Below are 20,527 nucleotides of genomic sequence, written 5' to 3' on the forward strand. Positions count from 1 at the left end.
TGACCTTCGGTATTATGTAACCCATGCTCGTCGAGTCTGTTGCATGTAGTTGTACGATAGCCGCATCAATCAATTGAATCTGCCTTTGCTTCACTACCCCCCCAGCCTGTCAGGTACACTACTACAGGCTCTGGGCCACTTCGAATAAGAATCCAGACGACATCCTCGTCTGTCTCATTGATCTCTTGATGCTCCGTCCATGGCGGGACAAAGGCAAAATCACCCGCTGAGAGTGTATGTTTCTTGGGTTCTTCGTCGGCACCAGAGCTTGTCATTAATCTATCACTTGTCAGAATCATTGTACAGATACTGTCCATCTACTTGCCCATAGGAGTGAACAAAGAGAACCGGCGTGAATTATAGCACTATAACATACTGTAGGCCAATTAGCTCCTATGAAATGTGAAATGTGACCGAGAGTTTACACAAGAAGCGAGCTGAGAAATAATTTGAAGTGCAGACGTAGAAAGTTTATATGACTTACCATGCCCTTGCCTGACGCGGCGTAGATGATGGTCTCTTGATTACCAGGTGTTAGTCGTTACACATCGCCGACGGGTTCGTAACAAATTCAAAACTGACCTTGTTCTCCGTGGTGATGTACAGCCGAAGAACAACGAGGCTTGGCTACTAAAACTGCTGACACTGTTACTACCCAATCTGGCATAAGTTTAAGAGGGCTCTATGCATGAGGTGACATTGTAGTTCTCGGTTGCTGGAAGCACAATGGCTGGCAAGGGTGGTTCCTACTAGGTAGGCTGCCTAGTAACCCAGATGCCTATTTAAGTAGCCAGTAGATGTCCAGATCTGTAACTCACCAGTGGCACACATTCTGTCGCTTTTTCCTACCACGGCTCCTTGACGGATCATTGCCGCATTCTTCCCGTTTCTTTGAGCCTCAAGTTCGGAGGCTTTTGTTATTTGTACCTCGGACGGCATTATCATCGGAAGCAAGTCCGGAAGTAAGGAAAAGAAGCCAGACATGACACCTACGAATTGAGTATTAAAGCACATACGGAGTAGCACTGAGGGATTCAAGATAGAACGGGTGGTGTTATAAGACGAATTTAGGTAGAAGATGCCGGAGACGGTATGATAATATGCGATTGATAAGTTTGGAAGTGATGGCCAAGGTTGAGTACCTGGGTAGCTAAGTAGGTATTTAAGTCTTAAATGCAAATGAAGTAGAATGCCTCAGCTGAGGATGTCACGAAGTAAAGAGCTGACGTCAATGAAGTTTCAACATGTCTTGCATCTACTTAGATAGCCTTGATTTGTGTGAGGTGTGAGGTATGAGGTATGAGGTACGAGGTGTAGTTGAGCTAAGCAGCCAGCCAGCCAGTCAGCCAGCCAGGTAGCTAACTGATCAACCCCTGATGGTGGTGAGGGTGACATGGTCCGTGCATTAACCTTGAAAGAGTGGACCACGTAGACCTCCATGCCTCTCTAGGTATCATGTACCCTTTCAATGTTCATTGATGTACATAATGTTCATTGATGTTCAAATGTTCAAATGTTGCCACTTGGGCTGGCATCGAGTAAATGATGTACGACAAGTTGTACCTAATGTGATGCATGCACTGCATGTATGTACAACAAACTACCTCGTGTATATGAATATGCGGTATTAAGCTATAATCCATGTTTGGTTCAAATAACTATGTAGATATCTTACATAGTAGCATAGGAGTACTACTAGTAGTATAAGGACGTATTTTTGTATAATATTATGAGATGTAAGATGTATGTAGGTACATACACATGTCAGTAGTTTTGCGCAACCACATGCAGTTCAGCTCCCTGTCTGGAGGTATGCGTTCAGTGCGTTGTTCTTCGAACCCAATTCAGCTAGATACATTGTGCGGGTCGCCTAAATAGGCTGTTATAGTAGTTCCGTAGGTATTTATTAACTTATCGTCGAGGAAGTACCCAACGAAGAGTTCGGGTAACTATTTCAGTACATATAACAGCAGGTTGGTTAATGCTTGGCACCGTGGGAGCTGTAGGCCCGCCATGTAGTGGAAGGTAGCGGAAAGGCGGAACGACAACGGATTGCTCGCTTCATCCCCGACGTTGCGCATTTCCAGTTCTTACAGAGTCTTCGACGTACTAGTAATCCGACAAGCTCGAAGAGGAAGTTCGAAGCTGAGATAGTTACAACAAAAGTAGTAATGGATCTCCAAATCAAGCAATTGATTGAGAAATTCCTACCTTGCCTATGCTGTATGACTGCCGATAGCATCACGGGAGCAAGTTCACGTCGATGAAATGAGACTTCCGGCTTCTTGTTGGCATTGCTGATAACAGGATGGAGTCGTATTCACTTCCGTACCTGGGCAAGATGGGCAGGGGACCAGAAGCCCCGAGACAGGCAGATGACTCCTGCCGCAAGATGCCAAGCGTGGCACCGAAGAACGTTAGACTGTTCGGTAGGTAACTAGCCTGCAGGTCTATCAGAAGACTCTATGCATCCATGGCGGCAACGTCCAAAGTAAATATAGCACAAGTGCCAAGAACAGACCCTAGCAGCAAATGGTCTGCGTGAGAGAAACATCTATAAAAAGGTAGCTGGATAATCATGAAATACCATCTCAAGCTCTATCCTAGGGCAGTACATCGGCCGCCAAGAGCCTCGTAGCCTGGACCCGCAAGGTAATATCAAGGGATAGACGGGTAAATCTCTATACGGGCAGTGAAAAAAAAAATCGAAAACTAGAAAGGAAGGAAGTTATCATTTCAAGTTGCGACAAATCCTGTGATTGGCTTCCTGACGCCGGTTGAGTTAGTGAGCGAGCGAGGAGCGACTACTGTACCTCTTCGGCTCTTTTTTGATTGTTTAAACGGCGCGCGAATCCTTTCGCAACCAAAGAATATACTGGGCATATGTACATACCTACCTAGTACCTAAGTATGTACATATGTTGGACAGGTAGTCAAGTACCTACCATCTAGGAGCAGTAGCATCATAACTACACATGTAGTTGTTTGTAATTCTGTTGTCTTTTCTTCTTCTAGTTGATATTCCCGAACGGTTACATAATCACGTGAAGCGGTTTATACCGAGTTTGATGGGAAGTAGTAGATCTGTAAACCCGATGGGGTACAGGGGATAGTCAGATCGGGTATCCTGTAAGTTAGATATACAGTACCTACGCGAAGCGAGCGCGGGCATTGGTCGAGGGGGTTATCGCCGGCAGCATGGGGTACCTAGCTGCTGAACCGATGCTCTGGAGGGCTAGCCGTATCTTGGAGCTGCAGCCGAGCGTGGAGGTTGGTATGTGGTGTGATAACATATCTGCGACGCCGTGTAGGATTCCTTTATCACAGGCGTCTTCGGGTTCGGTTCGAGATATTTCGCTAGCTAGAGGTTAGTTAGGTAGTTAGATAAAACATTCGTATATGTCTTAACCGAGCAAAGTACCTAGTATAGAATATGTTGTATTAGGTAAAAAAGAAGAGAAATCTAAATTGTCTTGGAATGAATTGTAACGATCCAACTGCCAACTGCCATCTACCTAACAGATGTAGGTTAGCCCTAGAGGTTATTTAGGTGCATGCAGTTGTAGTATGTTTGAGTTAGGTAGGTAGCTGGGTAGATGGGCATGTGGATTGGATGGTGCTTGCTAATGATCCATGATAATCCCTGCATGCCTCCCAACCAAGTGGGTTCACTGTATGGAATTTGGAAGCAACGATACACCAGAAAGTGGCAGAAACGCCAGGGTAGGTACCTACCTCTAGCTTGATGCATCCCCGGACCACTGCTATAACTACCTCTAGGCTCTTAAGCTAGGTACCTAGCTTGGGGTTTTAGGGGTACCTACCTACCTGGGATAGGTAGATATTATTTGAAACTTGGAACTTGAAGCTTCAACCTACATAGGTACGTTAAATCCTGTACTGGCCTGCCCGTCTCGGCTCCGATTCCTTCCAATAAGGAAAGAATAAAAATAAAATCAGTTCTGAACAACTCAAAACTCCTACGCCGCTACGCGAATAGGTTGGCATTGGACATCTACATCTGTATCCATATGTTACATGGAACATTGGACACCAACACCGATGTTAATTCGCCTACATTACCTACCTACCTAATGTTGATAAGTCAATAATTCCCTCTTAAAACCCTTCAATGCAGCGATTCAAGAAAGCCATCAATTAAAAACTAATGATTTTACCAATTCCAAATCTCCCTATTGGCTATCACCGTCTTGTGTCCACTTCCCCGTTCACTTCCCGTCCAATACTCATATGATACGCCGTTACTTGTGGGTTGGGCTTGAGAAGTGAAATACCCGACTTTCCGTCACTATGATATCGAAACGTCTTTCTTGTACTTGGAATCATTCATCGACATTTCACCACCCTTCACTTGAAGCCAATTGGTGTTAGGCGTTATATATTGCAGGAGGGGTTTCGTATTACAGCATATTGATTCGGGGCGAAACTACAAGCATTTGTGGCTACGACATCTATCCGCATCGCATCGTCACCACCGGGGCTCGTTTTACGGCTTTTATGATTTACGGCTTACCCCCTCTTGTTTCTCCCCTTCTCAGCCACGTGGCAGTAATCCTTGTTAACTAGATCCTTCGAGCCCCCGAGCTTTGTCGTTTGTGTGACTTTTCCGACTGGGTCCCGCTGCGGACGTCATAGGAAAAATGGCTACTGAGAAGGGACAAGGGCCTATTTGGCGCCTAGAGTCTACCGCCGCCTCGTCTTCTTCGGCTAATTCTAGTGCCAACGACGATGTTGTTGCCGATGCCGCCGATGCTGTCGATGCCCGGATCGATAACGTGGCTGATGATAAATCGTCAGGGTCTGAGTCAGGATCGGGATCAAAGCCAACTGTTACCTTTAATGTCCCGAACCCAGCTGTCACTTATGGAGGATTAAACCCGGAGATCGAAGAAAACGTTTTAATTGTTGAATCTGTCCCCCGTGAATCCCTACGAAGTAATAATACAGATCACGAGATGTTAGCCTCCTACTTGGATGACGATAACAAGGACCCAGGGAAGACTAGCCTAGCAAGCCGAGGTTAGTAAACCTGAAGTCATCAACTTCCCCAAAAATCATAGCATATCCTTCCACGACCTAATCAATTCTCGGCACCTCAATCTTGAAACCCCTTACTAACTCTTGAAAATCTAGACCCAAGCCCTATTATTTCCTCTTTAAGCAACCATGCAGACTCGACCCCTTTTCTTGACTTGCCTACCGAACTCATCGATGCGATAATTTCATGGTTGACACCCTTGGAGCTAGCGACGACCTCGCGCGTTTGTCGAAGTTTACGCAGCCATGCACTTTCTGAGACGCAATGGAGACACCATGTACTATCAAATCTTCCGGGAAATCGTATCGCATCACCGTACCCATGCAAGAGCTGGCGCGAGCTCTACATATCACACGACCCGTATTGGTTTTTAACGGAGCACAAGGTGTGGTTTTGCGATCGCGAGTTAACCGGCCGAATGATCATTGCCCGCTATGACGAACGAAGAGGGTGCATCGAAGGGTACCAAATGGTGGCCAAACGGGCGAGAGACGGCAGCGAGCCATGGGCTTCCAACCAAGATGTGCACATCCACTACTTTGAACCAACTGTCAAACTGCATCTCGACAAACCGATCTTGCAACTCAATATCGATAGTCTCGAAAATATCATGCGTGGCAGATCAGAAGTGTCTTTTTCCTTTCGGCACTTCTTTTCGGAACAGCCGATGCGAATCAAAAATAGTCCCGATCCTCGATTTAGCAACTTCTTGCTTGCAAAACCACTCAGCAAAGCAGTCCTAGCCGGTCGAATGGCTAGAGAATTTCCTTACGGTTATGTGTGGCCTCCTCCCGCGATACCGGCTCACCACCGAGTAACGGGCCAGCCAACAGGCATCCATCCCCTCGCGACATCTGCCAACTACACGAGATCGACTTCTGGAATGTGGCAGCCACAAAACCGGTCGGAGGCGTCCGATCAGATATTCCGCATTAGGCAATGGATGGAAATGGGGCCGCATAATACTCTTGCCGTGCAAACCGCCGAGGAGGTTGTGACTTACTCGACTCTGGACCCCCGTCTGTATACACCGACAGCTGAAAAGCCTTGGAGAGGAATATGGGTTGGCGACTACAGCGGTCATGGCTGTGAGTTCTTATTAATCAACCAACCCGAAGATGAGAAGGAGAAGGACGAGAAACCATTGGTACAACTCGGAGGTGAAACTGAGGAGGAATTCAAGGCCCGTTTCTTATATGAGCGCGTTTATCGCGGACGACTTGAAGCTATTAAACTAACAGGCGATGGGAATGTGCCGAGGGGCGAGTACTCTTTCATAGCGGATGATCTCGGTGAGGAAGGATACATCGGCATATCTCAGGATCCACCATTCCAAGGTGCTCGGGTCGTGAAGAGCAAAGGTCACATTGCCGGTCTAGGGTTTACTAATGGTAAGAATACTCAGTATTGGTAACACTATTGGTGACTGCGGCTAATTCCATCTATAGACAAATATACGGAGTCGCGACTCCTTTTACTCTCGCACAACCGCCTAGCATGCCATTGGCTTGCCTTTGGCCACATTAGCTTCTTTGAGAGGGTTGATATCGACCAGTTCCTCAAGCCTTAATATCCAAGGGGGAAAAGCCTCCCCTATCTCTAATGTATGTAGTTGCAATACACATATCGGCATTCGTGTATACATACCTACATCTCGACCACATTTACGATACATGATAGCTAGGTACTTAGCTAGTTAGACCTAGGTGATGTTTATCGAAGAAATGAGGATGTAGAAAAGCAAATTTACCTTATCAGGCCTACCTAGATTATGCTTTCCGTCACCAGATCTCAAAATGCTAAAATGATGATGCTTACAATAGTAAAGGCCTATATTTAGACACCTCAACGACCCTTACATGACTGCACATGTGTGTAAGGTATGTAAGTACCTTAACCTAATGTACATGTACATGTAGGTGGTAATTTGTCTCCGCCAAATAAGCTATGGTCTGTGCATAGGTACTTAAGAACTTGTCACCTGGCCATAGCGACTGCCGACGTCATTCATCATCGTTCACTTTCGAGACAAAGAATTCCGAGGTCACAATGAACTTTATAATTGTTCCAATTACCATCAATTGTCAACTGATCCATAATACATCTCACAGTATTTACCTTCCATGTTTAAAAACTCCAACGAAGTATTTCATATCATAAACATAAAACTCTGGAGCTAAAACGGGAAAAACAGGAACTGGTCATTATTGGATTCTCATCACGCATAATCTCTCGAAGCATTAATTTTATCTGAATGCAGATCCCCCCCTAACGAGTCCAGTGACGACTAGCAGTCCCTCAAGGTCCCTCAAGTCAGGCCGTATCATGGCAGAGAAATATATCGTCCGAGTAACCGCTGGGCCGGATTACGATATAGACCAGCATATCGTGGTCCCAGTCAATTCACATGAGCCAGTAAAGATCAGCAACGAATTGGTTGACGCTGAAATAAATGTCCGCGTGCAGAACTATCACGGCTTACCGAGAAATTCGCCAAGCACATCACCATATTTCTCTTTAGAGCCGCACTCTACCAACAAGGATCAATACAGCATAGCAGTTCGGTTCACGCCTAAGAGGCCAGCCAAAACCTCGAGATCAAAACCTACTTCCAAGGACCCATCAAGATCGTCATCTACATCCAGAGTGCCACAGGATGACATACCTCCTGAATCATCATCTCCTGCAACTGCCGTTGAAGACGATGATGAATCTATAGACGGAATATCCGGTGAGGACCTCCATTTCGGCAATGATTTTGATCATCCTATCCGCGATCGCCTCCCACCTGGCTTCAATTATGCTATGAACATTGTAAAGTGGTGGATCGATCCCGGCCTCGAAGGCGACGCATACGCCGATAAACCATATCTTTATGGCCCAGCCCTATCCTCATTCAACACCATCCACATAGGGTCAGGAGAGGTCAGTCCTGAAAAGGGTGGGCTATCGTTTGAAGAGGGTGGTGACCAGGACGGCCTGAAAGAACGAAAAGAAGTGGGTATGCCGGGAGGAGCGAAAGAGCGTATGCAATGGGCCTTGAAGGCTGCCAACAAGAGCAGATGGGCCTTCCAGTACGACAAGACCTACTGCCTCGATTTCTTCAATCCGTATCTTGACTTCAACGAATTCAGCCTGCGCTTACCAGGCTTTACTCTGCCTATCATGAAATATTGGGATGGTCAAGGCCTGAGGTAAGGGGTTTTTTCTAACAAGTTTCTAGTACACCCCAAACCCCCCTTATTGCTTTGGTTTGCATTTTTCTCATTGCGCTATTCTTTTTCATCTAGGTACAGACCGAAACGCTCACACATCCTTAGATACGTGCTGCGGAATCGCTCAACTAACGATACGTACTTCGTTGTTGTGTTTACGCTGCACCTCAAAGAGGATGTCAACGAGGATGGGTCGCTAAAGCCAGCTGCAATTGAGGCTCTCAAGGAACGTAAGATGACCACAGGCTCGGAAAAAGAGGCAGACGTGACCAAGGATGGTGATTACCAGGAGGCCCGGAAGCAGTTCGAGAAGCTCGACGTTGGTGAAAAGGGTAATAAGGAAGGAGAAGACGGCGGTGTAGACTAGAATTGCGGTTACATACACTCAGGCGCCTGTTTGAAAATATAGAATAGGTTGGGTACCTAGATATTATACTATAGAGATACTAGTAGGGAGATAAATGGATATACCATTGGATCTATGCGTCAGTGATAGCCAATACCTTGTTTCAACTCAACTCTTTTTATCCTCACCAGCAACGTCGACTTGTGCGACTTCACTATGTCTCGCTCTCTTGTTCGCGGCCTCTGCGTCGACAGACGTGCTCGTTGCACCAAATACTACAAATCGAGATTAGCAACTCCGTTATTCATCATCATGCGCCAGAGCCAGGAATTCTTCTTTTGGGGAAAAAAGAAATAGTAGGCAAACTTACAAGTATCCATTTCCTCCAGCGACTTTCCCTTCGTCTCCTTGATGAAGAACCAGGTAAAAATAACAAGCGAGTAGTTAAAGATACAGAACATGAGAAACGTGCGCCACCCAAGATTCTGTATCGCGTGCGGCGTGACCTGCGAGAAGACAAAGTTAAACAGCCACTGCGTCGCGGTGCCGATCGCAATACCCGCCTCGCGGATGCGCGTGGGGAAGATCTCCGACATGTACAGCCACGACACGGGGCCCCAGCTGATGTTGTAGCTCATGGCCTCGAGGTACACCATGGTCAGCGACGCGATGCCCGTGGGCGTCAGCCCGGCGCTGGCGGACGGCGGGTGCGTCGCGGTCAGCACGGCGATGATCAGCATGTACGTGCCCATGAGAAGCGCGCCAAAGAGGAGAGAGCCGCGCCGCCCGATACGCTCGACGAGGAAGAGCAGGAAGAAGAGGCATGAGATCACTTTGACGACGCCGAAGAAGCCGGTTATGAGGAGGTTGTCCTGGCCGGCGCCGACGGCGGCGAAGACTTGGGGGGCGTCTGGAGGAGGAGGAAGAGGGGTTAGAGGGGGGTTGCGGTTAAGGAGGCGAAGGAGGGGCAACTTGCAGTATGCTAGGGAGGTGTTTCCGGTGAGTTGAACGCCTAAAGAACCAGGACGGGTTAGAAAGCTATATAGGCCTCTCGGAAAGACGATGGAGTACGTTACCGATTTGAATGGCGATGACGAGGAAAACCCTCATGCGGTTAATCGGTAGGAGAAGTTCCTTCACGGTGACGCCGTCCGTAATACGTTCTTCTTCCTCGATGCTGGCCAAGATCTCTGCGAACCTGTGCGCGCACCGTCAGCTACGGGGTATTTCTCACTCGGCGCATTTCGCAAGCTGGCCACTTACTCCTCCTCCACCTCCGCACTCGCGCCCCCCCTAACCCAAGCCAGCGCCTCCATGGCCTCCTCCCTCCTCCCCTTCTTCGCATACCACCGCGGGCTCTCCCTCGTCACCAACATCCCCAACCCCAGCACCGCCCCCGGCGCCAGCTGCAGGCCCACGGGGACCTGCCACTGCGCCGTCGACGGCCTCACGTGCTTCGCCACCGCGTAGTCGACCCAGTACGAGGTCATGACGCCCAGGGTAAAGAAGAACTGGAACATGGAGCCCAGCATGCCGCGGATGCGCTTGGGCGCCATCTCGGCGGAGTACATGGGGATGACGACGGTGGCCATGCCGACGCCGACGCCGCTGACGACGCGGGCGGCGTAGAAGGCGCCGAGGGAGTGCGTGTTGAGGGTCTGCACGATGGCGCCGAGGCAGAAGATGGTGGAGGCGAGGACGAGGGAGGGGCGACGGCCGAATTTGGAGGTGAAGGGCCAGATGAAGAAGCAGGAGAAGAAGGCTAGGAGAACGGTTAGGATATACACATAGGTATTGTGTCTGTGGGGGGGGGAGGGTGGTCATATACCTCCAGCCTGCAACAGACTCGTCGAGTTGGACCCGACGGTCGCCTTTTGGTCAGCCGCGTATCGGAAGTCCTCCTGGAAGCTGGAAAAGGTGAGGATGCCGCCGACGATGCCGGTGTCGTACGCGAAGAGAAATGACCCGACGCAGCATAGCGCGACCAGGTAGACGGCGCGGAAAGTGCCTAGAGCCTGCGACATTTTGGTACTGCTAGGTAGTTTTCGCGGCTCTAGGTAAAAAGATGAACTTGCGACTTGATCAAACTAGATTGGGGAGCAGGATGGGCGCGCTTATTATCTATTATGCCTGCTGAAGAGAGAGCTCGAGGCGGGAACTATCACGCCATTTCCAGCTGCACGTTTGTTGGCTTCTACATAGAATTAGAAATGTCGCCCCAATAATATTTTCCTCAGGCTGCGGCCAACATCAAATCTGTACCTACCTGCCCCATGGGGAGGATCAGATTACCTGTTGGACGCGCAGACGAACCCTGCAGGACCCCTGTCTTTCGCATAAACCGGGAGCTTACGCGAGAGTTGACATGCGCCGCAGAGATAACTATTGCAAACTCTGACGAAGCATCGTCGGTTGCCATGCATGTTCTCTGGGAAGGACCGCGGGATGGGTTACCACAGTAACCGTATCTGGCATAGTCAGCCATTAGTTCCCATAAGAGGATCCATTAATCCATTACCACACCCATGGAATTCGGTTGTCGGCCGGAGAGCTGGGGTAGTGGTCAGGTGAGAGGTTGCGAATTCAATATATAAAGCCTAGTGTTGATCTAGCTCATTGGTGTATCTACATAGTAACTAGTTCGACCAATGATTTTATAGCGAAGCCTTCTATCTATGGTGAAGTTGAATAAAATATGATCTTTTTATTCTGCTTTTCATGATCACCTCGAAATGAGATGTCAAGACTCAAGAGAAGCCCATGCTCAGGGCTATTTCAGGGGTCGAAGCTCTACCTTACAGTTGCACAGAAATATCCAACTTAGAGAAGTAAGACTACCTACCTAGATTTGTATGTCATATAAATGGAAGCCCATGTTTGGAGGGATATAGCTATTGTATTCCTAGTTATGCTGTAAAGCAGTAGGCACCCGAGGGGCATACTGTCCTGACAAATTCAAGGGTACAGCCACTGTTTGTGGTTCACGTACATGTCTCTGGATTGGTGGTAACAAAGGGGCCTTCAAAGGATATCGACATTCAACCTCATCGTCATGTGAATACCGAGACAGTAGAAAAGATCAAATCGAGGTCGAACCTACCCAACCTATCGACTTGGGGGTACTAGGGTATTCTTAGCAAACATTGTTTACTTAATTGTTCTCATTGACCTTTCTTCCTTCTGCCCTCTTCCCTCTTTCTTCTCCCACAACACTGGCTTGAGCATCCAAAGAAATCACCTCTGGCACAGCAATCTGGCTTCCATCATCTCTCTACACTGCTCCTATACCAAGGAACAGTGTTAGGTGAGATCAAGAAGATCTGCTGCATTGGTTTATTTTCAAGCAAGAGCTTCAATTGCTTTCAAGTCCTTCCAGTGCTGTCGTACTCTGTTAAGTATCACAAGGTAAGCTATCGCGCCTCCCTCGCCACTCATCATATCTCAGTGGTCTTCCGAAACCTCCAGTGTACCTATCGCAATATAATGAGATATACACGATTCGACAACTTTTCTCCCTCTATTCCCACATGATGTAGTGGCGTGGGAAGTATCATCTGACTTGATCGATGGTACTTTATGCTAACATACCACAAGATATAGAACCTCATATATCTCCCAAGAGTTCCTGTGTCCCTTGACAGTGCTGGACAACCTTGCTACAAGCTTCAGCTTAGATTGTCTAGTCGGATCTCCCAAAGAAGGGATTGAACCGAGATACTGGCAGTCTGGTTGTCGAGCCATTACTTTCTTCTGTACACTCAACTACCACACATCACAACAAACTCGCCTAATACCCACCCACCTAACCTCGGACAAAAAAAAAACACCGCCAAGATGTGCATCCAATACTACCGCACCTTCCGCAAATGCCCGTGCCACCTCCGCCGCAACGTCGTCCGCTGCGGCGCCACCGACCACCTCGGCCGCCCCGTCAACAAGAAGAAGTGCCCGGGCATGCGCATGATCCTGAAGGTCGCGACGCGCGCGCACTGCCCGTACCACGCGCTGATGGTGCAGCGCGCGGAGCACGCCCACATCCGCCGCTACAACGCGCGCCGCCGCTTCCTCTAGCCCAGGCCGCCGTGCCGCGTCCGTGCCATGCTCGCCGGCTCCGCCGCAGACTTCGACCTCTTCCCCTCGAAGCTGCACTGCTCGGCGACGAGGGATGTGGGGAAGAAGGAGGAGGACGAGGAGAAGGATGAGGACGAGGAGGCGTTTGTGCAGGATGATGATGATGATGATCAGGAGATGGACAGTGACTCCGAGCGCGATCGCGAGGTCTCGGATTAGATGAGAACATGAGTTGGTGGTGATGAGGACTCACTGTTACGACGCAACTTGGCGTGAGTTTCTGAGTTTCTGATACTCGTTGGCACTCGTATTTCATCCTCCAGGCCTGGGTTTGGTCGCCATGTCTTGAAGGTCTTGTCTTCTTGAGCAAACCTTTTGATACTCGGAAGGTTCATGACAGTGGTATCATATGTTGAATGCTTCAGCAGGAACAAGAATGATAAGCAAATGTTCTCGCCATTCTTGTTACCCGCAACATGCAATCTGCAACCAGCAAGATGACACCTGTCGCTAATATGTTTTTGGAGGACGTCTGCCATTTTCCTTTGTTTTGGACCTGCTAGTGGATGATCAAGTAGGTAGTTTGACTGGGATGATTTTGAGATGGGCTCATTGCACATATCGTTGTCTGTCCAGCTATGAAGCAACTTGTGTCTGATTCAGAGGAACTTTGGGGGCTTCTACAGGTCCTACATGATGTCGGCTCGCTTAGGTTAAGTATTAGGTGCTCTTCCTATCGAGTCAACTCATGTTCCCAAGCAGAGATTGTCTGCCAGGGCTTTTATGAGGCACGAGTTAGTCTTGGTACTGAATAAATGCACGAAATTGATTTGAGAAACTTTGCACCGTAACTCTCTCTCATTGCTCTATAAAAGGGGCATCTGACTAAGATAATACCAGCATAACTGCTAACCTAACTCTCGTTCAGTAACATAGAAGGACTGATTGCATGGGAACACTGAGATCTCATCCTTATTCTACCATGGGTCCCAGCATAGGCTTTTGCGATTGAAGTTCGCCCTCCCCGGCACCTAATCTCGACCTTGTAACCCACCATGGCTGGCCCGGAACGCGGATGGTATTGGGGCCACAATAAATCTCACCACCGTCCTCATGATGCGAGTACCAGTCATCGATGTATTCAACCTCGAACCCCACGTCTCCATACACGGCATTCGTGGCCCAGTAGTAAATATCACTGGGACCCGATGGATTTCTTGGCTCGGAATCCCGGTTTCTTGCCGTAGCACGTCTTCGACGCTGTCACTGTACCCAGCAGACCTTATGTTTTCCGCGACTAACTTGTCTGTCAACAGCTCCGCAAGAGTGACGCCTAGGACGTCATCCTGGATCTGAGGAAGAGTTCCATTCGCCCCAGAGAACGCCGCGACGTTTCCGTGGCCCTTCTCCGCAGCGTCCTGCAGTATCCCAACTCCGCCGACCGGATCGGCGATGTAGAGGGCCCAGCCGTGGAGAGTGCCGTCCGCTGGAAGAAACTGAATAATCTCATCGACGTGCCCGACAGCAAGCCAGTCCACGTCTAGGATGAGCGGGTCCTGCAGTTCCTGAGCTCTCATGTAGTCATACACATGTGGCATAGGCTACCCGTGGTAATGGGAACCTTCGATAATGCGCACTGCCGGGAAAGACTTGCCGCCGTACTCGTAAGGAGGGATAGTTTCCAGGTGGCCCATGGAGTCTACTTCGTCTCTGGTCCCTCCCGTGCTATAAACCGCACCGCGGCCAGCTCTTCTCAGGTATTGGAACACTTGTCTGCCAGCGACGCGCGATCCTTGGGATGAACGGATCATTACCTGGAAAGTGACGGGCCCTGAAGGACCAGGCATGCTGGTATACCACGGCTCGAGAATGTCTTGAGCCCACACATCGTCGGAGTGATTGAACAGCCATAGAGTTTTGTCAATGTTTGGCTTGTGCCGGATGAGCTGTAATGGAGGTTTGGATCTGGATTGTGTGTGAATCTTTCTTTGTAAGTTGGAGGGGAGAAAAGGGGGGGGGGGGGGGGGGGGGGTGGCGCTTGAATACGCCTATGATCAGGTTAAACTGAATCTGGGATTGCCAGTCACATTCCTCTATGTACTTGGCATTAAAAGTTATGTTACAAGGAAATCAATCATATTATTTGGCTTACATTAAAACCCCCTACCTACTCATAAAACACCCCCAGCCAACCTCCCAACTCTACACCTCAGCAACCTCCGGCTGCACCACAATAGCCACCTGCGGATCCGCAAACTTGATCTTCCCGCGATGCAGCCTATACTCCTGACACCTGATCCTCTTCACCATCCTCGTTGGCTCCAGCGCCAGCGGACGGACGTAAATTCTCACCGCCGCCAGATTCCCACGGTCATCTCGCTCCCAGCAGTTAAGCGTGAACTTCCCATCGCCCTTTAGCTTCCGCCGTCTGTATGCGAAGTACCCCACGAGCCCGACCACCGTCGCCCCGGCCAGCACCAGCATGCTCAGGTCAGCCCAGACCCAGGCCGCGTTGGTCCACTCGATCGGCGCCATGGAGACCTGCAGCCCCTGCTGCGCCATGAAGAAGCCGCCGTTCGGCCGTGCAATCCTCTGCACCTTTTCGTCCTCGGGATCCGCAACAACGCGTCCCGAATCGCAAAACCACTCCGGCGTCGGCGCCAGCAAGCCCCATTCGCCCGACTCCCAGCTGCCCTTCGCGGCGTTGTTGTACTTCTTTGCGGCCTCGGGCTCATCGGGCATCCTCCACGCAAATATCGACTCGTCCGTAGACTTCGCAAGCAGCGCGTGCTGCAGCCGCATGAAGGCGCGCAGCTTCCCCTCGCCGTACTGCGGCAGGAGCGCGACGTCGAAGATGCCGAGCATGCTGTACGCGATGTCTTCCCCCCTGCCCGTGACGCGGCCCGCCATCCAGCTCATCTTGGCCGCGATGGAGGCCTTTTCGAAGCGGTCCGCGCCCATGAGGTAGCGCGCGCTGATGCCCGTGGCCTTCTCGAGTTCGGGCGCCAGACTCGCCTTCGTGCCGAGCTCGGTCCAGCAGCCGTCGTAGAACACCATGGCCCGGGGCGCCAGGAGCTCCTGCAGCGTCCAGCCGCGCTCGAACCACTCCGATAGCTTTTCCGGACAGCCTGTCCGCTGGAAGATGGCGGGAGACGTGGCCGCGCTACGACTGCGATCCGCCGTAGGCTTCTTCGTCACGTCCCAGAGATAGGTGAGGCACACCTTGGCGTCGCGGTACCACTTGAACATGGAGACGATGGACTCCGTCTCCTCGACCGTGCTGGTCTTGTTGATGCAGCAGCTGTCGATCCACATCCACCGGAGCCCGTGCTGCTCCCGAGCCACCTCGCACGCGCCGCGGATCTTGTCCAACGCCGGCGTGCTCAGTGGCGCAGCGCCGGTCCTCAGCTCGTCGACGTGAGCATCGAGCTGGCTGAAGGTCACCTCCCTCTCTCCCCAGCGATGCGAGAGTATCGCGTAGCCATCGTTCTTGAACTGGAGCTGATCTCCGGCGTGTAGCTGGAATGTTGTGGTGTCGAGAACGCGCATGTTGATGACGTTTAAAAAGACCCACCCCCTATGTTCCTCCCAAGACTAACTATCTGCAAAACAACATATATGCGATCAATACCCAATATAATGAAGCCTCAGGCTTAGCTTACGCCTAAGCCTAGGCTTGCCGCCGTATTTTACAACCTCAAAATGGACGATATCGAGTACCAGTCAGGTTTATCGGCCTCTCTCTCTATCTTAGCTGAGAACAAAAGTCAGGTTTTCGAGATTTCAAAACACAGAAAAGGAAATCAACCATGGAATTCAAGGAGTGACACCCCACGGCCGATCCTACCTTGGCGATCGCTCAATCCACTTGACATCATGCAGCCGTACGGCACAGACATATCTACTGAAAGTTACGACATTTTCTGGTTTAGCCTTCCTCGTCGACCCTATTCTCTTTTAGGTTTTCGATTTAACTATCTCAAAGAAGGAAGACGATTTTCTTCCAAACAGACTGGCAAACAGTAAGCACCCTGAGAATCAACCTCGTGTAATGCGGTGCCCATGTATATAGGTGGGTCTGCCCCATTGAAAGCCTGGTTCCCGTCATTAGCCTTGTTATATTTCGTACATCATAAATCGACTCTCATAGATAGCTTGGAGACCTTATTTGGAACACCTAGGTATGGTAGGTATTTCGTAAGGACAAGTATCAAGACCAGCCATCGTGATGCCAAATAGTCAAAATTGAGAGATGTATGATTGTCCCCTTTTCAAATAAAATTAGTTACTATCTATACACAGCAAAAAAACCGCTTGTAAACTACATAGTAAAACAATGCCTGTTAAGATTACCCGTCTACATAAGTAACTCTGGCCTTTGTTAGTTAGCCTAGATCACTTCATCACAACGCCCTAAACTCCAATACACTCCGAGAGTTTTCGTACCATTCATATTTCATATCTCAATCGTTATTTCCAAGCAGGCTCTCCAGGATACCGCCTGCCCCCCACACCAGTAAACACAGGACTAGGGCCCCTGTCTTTATATCGTCGTCGATCTCGTGGTTCTCTTTCATCGGCTGTGACCACTCTTCTGGTGTCTCTGTCGTAATCTGTGTCTCGGTCTCTACTCCTGTGATCCCACACGTAGTCTCTACCTCTTCTGTCGATGTCCGTATGACTACTTGCCCTTCGATGTGTCGTCGTTCGCAAATACCTCTCTTGTCGAGACCTCCTATCCAACTCATCTTCTCGGTCGCGTTCTTTCTGTCGCTCCTTTTCAATGACTCGCTCGCGAAGCCGTTCACGCTCGTGGTGAGAGCGTGAGGGATATTTTGGAAACAGTTCTGTATCTGAATCATCGCTAAAATGTGACTCGCCTGATCCACTTCGGCTAAGGCGTGGATGAATATTTTCTCTTCGGAAACGTACGCTGGGTGCTAAATTTGCTGCGTTGCGCTTTTCACGGGAAGTGCTTCGATGACGGTCGTTCGATCCGGAAAGAAACGAGGCAAACCTCTGCTTTATCTCAGCTGGCAAACTCCGTCGACGAACATCATCGGGATGGACTTCACTACGACGAGGACGAGTAGGAATCATCACCGGTTGAACAGGTGTCACAACTGGCATGTGACGTATGGACGTGGGAGGCGGAATAGGGCCTTGCGGTCTTGATTTGGAACTATGACGCGACGGTATGTCCGGATCGGAATCCGAGTGTGAGACATAGGGCCTGGAATGACTATGCCGACGCGGCCCTGGCTGGTGATGAGGATCGAGATGAGTTGCGATACGAGGCTCCTCTACCTCGGGACGGCGTGTATTCGTATAACTCGGCCTTCTAGGTGGTCGAGGCGGCGAACCGTTGCTGCTGCTGCTGCTGGTACTACCAACACTGCTGCGGGCACTATTGCCGGTGCTTGGTCGCCGCTGCGGTGGTGGCGGCGGTGGCGGCGAGACGTTGGCCGTAAAATGAGGTTTCGCATAATTACTCCTTGGTATATGAGCATATGAGACTGGCCTTTCTCGTTGAAAGTAATCCATTTCCGGTCTATGACGAGGTGCGGAAGTGTTGCTCTGCGGGTTGTGCACGTGAGTAAAAGTAGTGCGTATCCGAGGATCAGATGGCTTTCGCTCAGGCGGGTTTTCGTCTTTAGGGGTTGCCTCGTCCCGCAGTTTTCGAGCGCATTGTTTGTGCCATGCGTCTGTTTCGGGGTCTGATTCGGTAGGGAAGGCTTCTGTCGGTAAATCAACTGGAAAGGGTCTCCCTGTATCGGGATGTACCAAAACCCAATTGCGAACAGCGAATTGCATGAATGGCACATGCTCTTGCGGTTCGAGGAGAATCTGAATGGTCTCCCATCGCACGAATCCTGATAATGTTAAGGCGGGGATAGATGGGGGCTCAAAGAGATTTTCGGTCGGCTGCAGAGTATGCTGGACTCCCAGTGCTTGCCATATATAAGATATAGACTTATAGGGGCAGTTTATAAAGAGCGAATCATAATCGCCGCCGACGGCATGATAGAAGGCTGCTAGCTTCTTCGGATTTAGGTCACGGACGTTTCTATCACCAATATTGGCAGACTGTTCAACGCTTGACTTAGCAAGATTTCGCCACCAAATTTGCGACAGGAAGAGTAAAGAAAAGCAAGATAAGACATACTATATACTGTCCAATAGCGCGAAGCAGGGCATCGAGAATGTGAGTTGGTGATTTGTCTTTATTAAAAAGATAACCATAGTAACCCTTCGTGTCGGTTTCTGGTGTTGTTGGCTGCGGCTGCGGCTCTGGCTGTGGTTGTGATTGCGACTGCGACTGCGACTGCGACCGAGGATCCGATGTATGGTTGGTCCGAGGAGAGCCGGCTGGTTCGCCCGAGTCAGGTCGAAGACTCGCCATTTTTACCTTTAGTTCCACGCAAGTTTAGTGATAACTGAAGTAGCGCAAATAAATGAAAGATAAATTATAGCGCAAGGTATAAAGATGCTCCGACGTTAACGAGGGAGATATTTTTCTCGGAGGTATCAAGGTAATTAGGTAGCATTACTGAACAAGACGACAATAGATGGAGCAGACGGAATAGATGGGAAAAATGAGCCGTCCAAGAATATTTAAGGGGGGCAAATAGCTATTACCGCATTCGCAAATGAATAACCACGGCAGCTGTTGTGTCACGAAGAACGAGGTAACAACGAGGCACATAAATATGTAGATATAAGTATTATAGGTGTAGGTATGAGCATATCTAACAGTAGGTAACGTTAGGTGCCTAGGTATGGTTAATAATAAGAGGCAACCTGGGACCCAAGTAGAAAAAGGTAGGGCGTATTGGTCAGGTAGGTCTGGTTAGGTAGGTGTAGTTGGTTAGATGGACATGGAGATGGGTGAGAACAGAAGACCAAAAAAATCAAAATTTTTCAAAAAATCCCTGGGTATGTAGTTCATTTGGAGTAGGTGGTAAAAGGTACGATACATAGATGTATGTATGTAGCTGCAAGTGATTTCAGGCTGACACAGCCCATGGCCGTAGTCGTATCCGTAGATTGATGTGTCTTGGGAGAAACATTCCGCAATGCATGTTGTAAGGCGGGGATTGGATGGGTTGGGGTGGATTGGATGGATTGGATGGAACAAGCGGGAGATGGGCGATGGTTGGTACGACTCGGTAGGATTCCAAGGTTTAAAGATTTAAAGATAGGCCAGAAACGAGAATTCTACGAGTTCTACCAGCAATTCTACCAGCATGATAGCCCAGAAGTTCTACCAGTTGGACGGGCTAGATACCTACCTAGGTAGGTAGACAAGTTGATTAAAGCAAGGAATAAAAAGAAGCAGGGAAGAATTGAAAAAGAAAAAACCCCGCGCCAAATTATTAACTGACACGTGCCTAACCCTACTAACCGGAATGCATCAATGTATAGGTAAATGTATAGGTACATACTACACCTAGTAACTAGTAGCAATTGCTAGTGATGATAGAATAATTATTCTGACGTAGTTAGGCCCCGATCGGAATCCTTCTTAAACTGCCTCTTACTTAAATATCCCTACTATAAAGTGGGTTTTTGGTCATAAAAGTCATCAGCCACAACATAAAAACAACACCTTACTCAAAACAGCTAGGAAGCTATTTGCACAAATTCTGTAAGATCCCTGTAACGATTTTAAGAGCCTCTTGGCAGGTATCTTTTAAATTGGGTCAAAAACTAAACTACAACAGGTAAAGCGTCTCCATTTTTTCTCAAAAATAAGGCCTTTTTTAAGAGGCGGTTGAAAGGTAGGGTCTTACGTTAAACTCGACCTTACAAAGTGGGTCAAATATGCATTTCATT

The 20,527-nt window shown here is 49.2% G+C and overlaps 7 protein-coding genes across 7 annotated transcripts; 2 read left to right on the top strand and 5 right to left on the bottom strand.

Moving 5' to 3' along the window:
• Nucleotides 1-65: 65 nt before the first annotated feature.
• GGS25DRAFT_525659 (RmlC-like cupin) lies at nucleotides 66-939 on the bottom strand (the record flags this gene model as incomplete). The annotated part of the gene is made up of 4 exons (XM_049264834.1): nucleotides 66-279; nucleotides 377-393; nucleotides 485-519; nucleotides 819-939. 4 exons carry the CDS (start codon nucleotides 937-939, stop codon nucleotides 66-68), a joined length of 387 nt encoding a protein of 128 aa, XP_049113276.1.
• Nucleotides 940-4,661: 3,722 nt separating this feature from the next.
• Nucleotides 4,662-6,629, top strand: GGS25DRAFT_525660 (F-box domain-containing protein; the record flags this gene model as incomplete). Its single annotated transcript, XM_049264835.1, has 3 exons — nucleotides 4,662-5,040; nucleotides 5,155-6,450; nucleotides 6,508-6,629. The coding sequence occupies 3 exons, from the start codon at nucleotides 4,662-4,664 to the stop codon at nucleotides 6,627-6,629; spliced, it is 1,797 nt and encodes a 598-aa protein (XP_049113277.1).
• Nucleotides 6,630-6,931: 302 nt separating this feature from the next.
• GGS25DRAFT_458735 (DUF1769-domain-containing protein) lies at nucleotides 6,932-8,768 on the top strand. Its single transcript, XM_049258916.1, has 2 exons — nucleotides 6,932-8,253; nucleotides 8,350-8,768. The coding sequence occupies exons 1-2, from the start codon at nucleotides 7,385-7,387 to the stop codon at nucleotides 8,639-8,641; spliced, it is 1,161 nt and encodes a 386-aa protein (XP_049113278.1). The 5' UTR covers nucleotides 6,932-7,384; the 3' UTR covers nucleotides 8,642-8,768.
• A 20-nt stretch (nucleotides 8,769-8,788) lies between these two features.
• GGS25DRAFT_525662 (quinate permease) lies at nucleotides 8,789-10,644 on the bottom strand (the record flags this gene model as incomplete). The annotated part of the gene is made up of 5 exons (XM_049264836.1): nucleotides 8,789-8,895; nucleotides 8,991-9,632; nucleotides 9,697-9,818; nucleotides 9,884-10,382; nucleotides 10,449-10,644. 5 exons carry the CDS (start codon nucleotides 10,642-10,644, stop codon nucleotides 8,789-8,791), a joined length of 1,566 nt encoding a protein of 521 aa, XP_049113279.1.
• Nucleotides 10,645-13,571: 2,927 nt separating this feature from the next.
• On the bottom strand, nucleotides 13,572-14,696 carry GGS25DRAFT_508011 (uncharacterized protein). Its single transcript, XM_049262433.1, has one exon. It carries the CDS (start codon nucleotides 14,287-14,289, stop codon nucleotides 13,723-13,725), a length of 567 nt encoding a protein of 188 aa, XP_049113280.1. The 5' UTR covers nucleotides 14,290-14,696; the 3' UTR covers nucleotides 13,572-13,722.
• A 66-nt stretch (nucleotides 14,697-14,762) lies between these two features.
• On the bottom strand, nucleotides 14,763-16,573 carry GGS25DRAFT_508012 (HET-domain-containing protein). The gene has a single exon (XM_049262434.1). The coding sequence runs from the start codon at nucleotides 16,238-16,240 to the stop codon at nucleotides 14,894-14,896; it is 1,347 nt and encodes a 448-aa protein (XP_049113281.1). The 5' UTR covers nucleotides 16,241-16,573; the 3' UTR covers nucleotides 14,763-14,893.
• Nucleotides 16,574-17,045: 472 nt separating this feature from the next.
• Nucleotides 17,046-19,512, bottom strand: GGS25DRAFT_458797 (uncharacterized protein). Its single transcript, XM_049258917.1, has 2 exons — nucleotides 18,858-19,512; nucleotides 17,046-18,778 (listed from the first exon to the last, which is right to left on the bottom strand). Exons 1-2 carry the CDS (start codon nucleotides 19,092-19,094, stop codon nucleotides 17,162-17,164), a joined length of 1,854 nt encoding a protein of 617 aa, XP_049113282.1. The 5' UTR covers nucleotides 19,095-19,512; the 3' UTR covers nucleotides 17,046-17,161.
• Nucleotides 19,513-20,527: the final 1,015 nt, after the last annotated feature.

Source organism: Hypoxylon fragiforme (assembly GCF_022984875.1).
Source record: "Hypoxylon fragiforme strain CBS 206.31 chromosome Unknown GGS25scaffold_9, whole genome shotgun sequence".
NCBI lineage: Eukaryota > Fungi > Ascomycota > Sordariomycetes > Xylariales > Hypoxylaceae > Hypoxylon > Hypoxylon fragiforme.